Genomic DNA, 4,457 nt, shown 5'->3' on the forward strand with positions numbered 1-4,457 from the left:
ATGAGAAATGCATTCTAATCTTTTAGATTGAATTAAACTTGACCTTTTCAAACCACATGCTTCGCTGCCACATCGTCTCGTATCGATTTATCATTTCGCACATTTCACCCTTCTTATTTCCCTGGTAGCTCTCTCCGTGTCATTGGGAGAGTGTGTAACCCGAGTCCCATATTCCGCCTTCGAATTACTTTGGCGAAATAAATGGGTAATGTCACAACACAACCTGTTGCCTAGACGACTTGCAACCCGGCCTCTGATTGGCCGAGCGTGTGAATGGCGTCTGCCTCTTTTCTCTTCTCAAAGTCGTCGCGAGGACGTTATCCGTCACCACAACCTGCTCATACCATCAGCAGTGCCGTTGTTCGCGCGTGCCTTGGGGAAAGTGTGACTCAGGAATCCCCGTTGGTTCAGGTCGACAAAACGTATCAAATTGGTGCTCGTCATGGCGGGCGAAAGGGCGGGCCAATGAGCGCGGGCGAGACAGAGCGTTGCGAGCGAGGCCATGGCAGGCGGCTGCGAGCCTATTTCCCGCTGAAGCAAGTCTTTTCTCGGGAAGCCCAGACCTTTTCCGCCTCTCCCCCTCCCCCGAGTGATCGTAAGTGCAGGCCAGCGGGCGACATGAGCGAGTGAGGGCGCGGGGGCGCGAGGAGAGAGACGCGGGCGGCGAGAGATGAGCTGGGTCACGTGACCTTGCGCTGAAAAATGGCGGCGGAGTTTGGGGAGGTTTGAAGGCGACGCGAGAGATGTCAGTCGCGTTGGTTTGTTTGTGTTGACGCTGATCAGGGACCAGCGCCCTCGCCACAGGTGCTCTCAGCCTCCGGACCGGCGAAATGTCCGAGAGGAAGAGGAAGAGAGGGCGGCCGCGCTCCACTCCTATGCTGAGTTATGGGGCAGAGATGAAGATGAGAAATAGCGTAACGAGAATAATTAAGAAGCCGAGATACCTCTTAGAGCAGGAGGAGGACAGCAACCCCTCGAGGTCGTGCTCGCCCTCAAGGTATGCCGAGGGCGGGGAGTTTCGCGGCGTCGGCGGCGCCCACGGCAAGAACAAGCGGGGATACAACCCTGACATCTACGACAAGGACTCGGAGTACCTGTATGGCTCCGACTTCGAGGTGGAGGAGATCTCGGAAAAGGAGGAGTACAGTGACTCCAGGAGCGTGAGTGACGATGACATAGACATAGGGGAGCTGGATGAGGACGAGGGACTGTCAGATGGGGAGGCGTCCATTTCCAGCTTCAGCACCAACGGGGGGACGCCCTCCAAAGTGCCCAGCTCACGACCCCAGACGCCCATCCCCGTGTGGCTGCAGGACCGTGATTACCCTCCCCTGGACCTGCCCGAGTCCTCCGATGACCTGCTGCTGCCCCACGCCTACGTCCTGCGGGCCGTGAGCATCTACGAGGTGCTGCGGCATTTCCGCACGCTGGTGAGGCTCTCACCCGTGCGCTTTGAGGATTTCTGTGCAGCTCTCATGGCTGAGGAACAAAGCTCCCTGCTGGCCGAGGTGCACATGATGCTGCTGAAGGCCCTCATTCGGGAGGAGGACTCTCAGCAGACTCAGTTCGGGCCCCTTGACCAGAAAGACTCCATCAACGTCATCCTCTACTTCATTGACGCGCTGACCTGGCCAGAGACGCTCCGGCTGTACCTGCAGAGTGACTATGAGTTCAGAGACACTCTCTCCATTCTGGACAGTTGCGACTACCCGTACACATCCCTCGAGAACAGGTTTGTCTGGCTGTGCGTTGTTTTTAGTGTCAGGGTCCGAGAAGGTCTAGGGTTTCGGCTTTGCTAGTTCACGGGAAAGCTCGTGGAATCGTTGTAAGGATTGTTCAGGTAGTGTAGGAAATGTAACCTGCCAAGTAGCATTCTAGTTTATGAAAGTAGGTTCTCTATGATTTGTTTTTTCTGTTCTGTAGGAAGAATTTGTTTAATAAATCCCCCCAAAAGTATCCATGTATCTTATATGCCATGTTATACATTTTTCTCACAGAGTATGAAAAAAAATATTGATGATAGATTGAATTTCAACCAGCCAATCCAAAAGCCATATTCTTTTGTCCAAGCTGTGAATCTCATTTATCATGAAAATTTAAGTTTACCTACTGAAATTGCATGACATGTATCCATAAGTTTTTGTTGCTATCCTTGCTCTTGTATTGTCGAGTGCGGAACCGAGCCCAGCTGTCCTACCATAGGACAGGAGGCCTGAAGTCATACTCTGACACTAGAGCTGTTGTTTACATTGTGGTAAATTACATTAAATAAATATCTAGAAGATTGGCAGTGATACCTAAAATAGATATTTCTTGTATATGACAACCGGATCTTGACAGTATATGAAAATGATAGATTGATGAAATGCAAAAGATTAAATGTCAATGACATTTCTGTTACTAATTGAAAATAAAGACGTTACTTAATACAGAATTATGATAATGGTAGCATCTTCAGCCATCATCTTTCACTGATTATGTCTTAGTTTACATGTACTTCATGAAAATGAGCCATCTGTTTAGATAAAACAATTATGTATGTTCAGAACACCCATATAAAAGAAATAATTAAAAACTACATGTAAATCAACAGGCTAATTATCAGAAAGGACTTCCATACTGTGTAAATATCAGGGGCTATTTGAGGGTCAGCTAATCTATGTTGTATTCTCAAAAAAAAAAAAAAAAAAAAATGTTTGTGATATGGCATATTATTTTAAATACCCAGCTAGTAAAAAAAATAATAATAATAAAAAATAAAAGGCAAACTCTGTCCTATAGTATTAGTGGTGGAAGTTTGTTGTCATTTTGACCCCAGCACCAGTAGGTATGCAATGCAAGTAAGTAAATTGCAATAGAACTACATGTATTTCCAGTTCCATATATAATTTGTGTTGTCAGGACCACCTGAAGAATCCCAGGTTCTTTCAGGCTTCTGGAAGGAGTACAGAGGTTGCTAGCTTACAAAATCAAAGTTTGTGCTGAAAATCAACATCATTTTTATTCAAAGCATATCACTATATATAAAAAAAACTATGAATTTTATGAGCCCTAGTTCTCATACCTAAAAAGAATATATTTTTTTCTTTTCGGAATACTGAGTTTGTGTTAATAAAATCTACTTGAAACTTATTACTGTCAGTTATGGATGCCTACAATCAAGAGGCTAACATAGTGTCAAGTGATCCCCATAACACATTGTGCTCTGGCAAAGGCCAACAGACCTTCACATATATATTCTGACAAAATGTTTATATGCTTATTTAGAACTGTTTATATTTATTTATTTATGTAATTATATTGTTCATATATTTGCATACATTAATACAAACCATATATATACCAGTTTGCAGACTGAGGGAGTAGGAATGTTTTTATTTGATTGGGAAATGTGTAACTTTGTTTCGCTTTTTATATTCCCTTGCCAAAAAAATATACAAAGTTCATAATAATTAAATTAAGTCTGGTGTAGAATTATTTGGTGTGGGTGTATAGTTGATTATGTTTGTTAAATGCTTTAAAAACAAGAAGAGCAGCATGCAACATGGTGTAATAACCAAGGTACGGGCATTTCCTATTATTTGTGTTAAAAAAAAAAATTAAATCCATCAGTAATTTAATTTTCATGTAGCTTTTTAGTTTTGAAGAGAATAATGTATGACCTTGAACTATATTATTTCTTTCCTCAGCTTCTTTAAAAAATGAAACATTTTAGTGAATGTTTCTTTATATATATATATATATATATATATATATATATATATATATATATATATATATATATATATATATATATATATAATATAAGATATAGATATTTGTAGATATTTGTAGATATTTGTAGATATTTGTAGATATTTATATATATTTATATATATTTATATATAATATTATATATATATATATTATATATATATATATTTATAATAATAATTTATATATATATATTATATATTTATATATATTAATATATATATATATAATATATATATATTTTATATATATATATTATATTTATATATATATATTATATATATATATATATTTATTATATATAATTATATATATTGTATATATATTTATTATATTATTTATATTACTATAGTATTATTATATACAGTTTATAGATATATATTTATTGATAATATTTATATAATAATATTTATAAAATATTTATATAATATTATTAATATATATATATTTATATAAATATATTTTTTGTTTATTTTACTTATTTTAGAACTTTTCATATAGTAACAGTATTAGTATTTTAAATTTGTAATATAATATTATATATTATTTAATTTAAAATTTTCTTTTTTAATATATTGAAGTTTAAACATCATGAAGTTATTGGAAAATTGTATAATTATGTAGTGTTAGATTATTGCAGTATCTAATGCATAAAAACTTTAAATATTTGTAAGTTTTATTATCAATAAATGATATATATATAT

At 37.7% G+C, this 4,457-nt stretch overlaps 1 protein-coding gene across 1 annotated transcript; it reads left to right on the forward strand.

Annotated features, from left to right (window-relative positions):
- The first annotated feature begins 303 nt into the window (after positions 1 to 303).
- On the forward strand, positions 304 to 2,693 carry LOC119578852 (nucleosome-remodeling factor subunit NURF301-like). The gene has a single exon (XM_037926504.1). The coding sequence runs from the start codon at positions 831 to 833 to the stop codon at positions 1,797 to 1,799; it is 969 nt and encodes a 322-aa protein (XP_037782432.1). The 5' UTR covers positions 304 to 830; the 3' UTR covers positions 1,800 to 2,693.
- Positions 2,694 to 4,457: the final 1,764 nt, after the last annotated feature.

This window comes from Penaeus monodon, chromosome 11 (genome assembly GCF_015228065.2).
Source record: "Penaeus monodon isolate SGIC_2016 chromosome 11, NSTDA_Pmon_1, whole genome shotgun sequence".
Lineage (NCBI taxonomy): Eukaryota > Metazoa > Arthropoda > Malacostraca > Decapoda > Penaeidae > Penaeus > Penaeus monodon.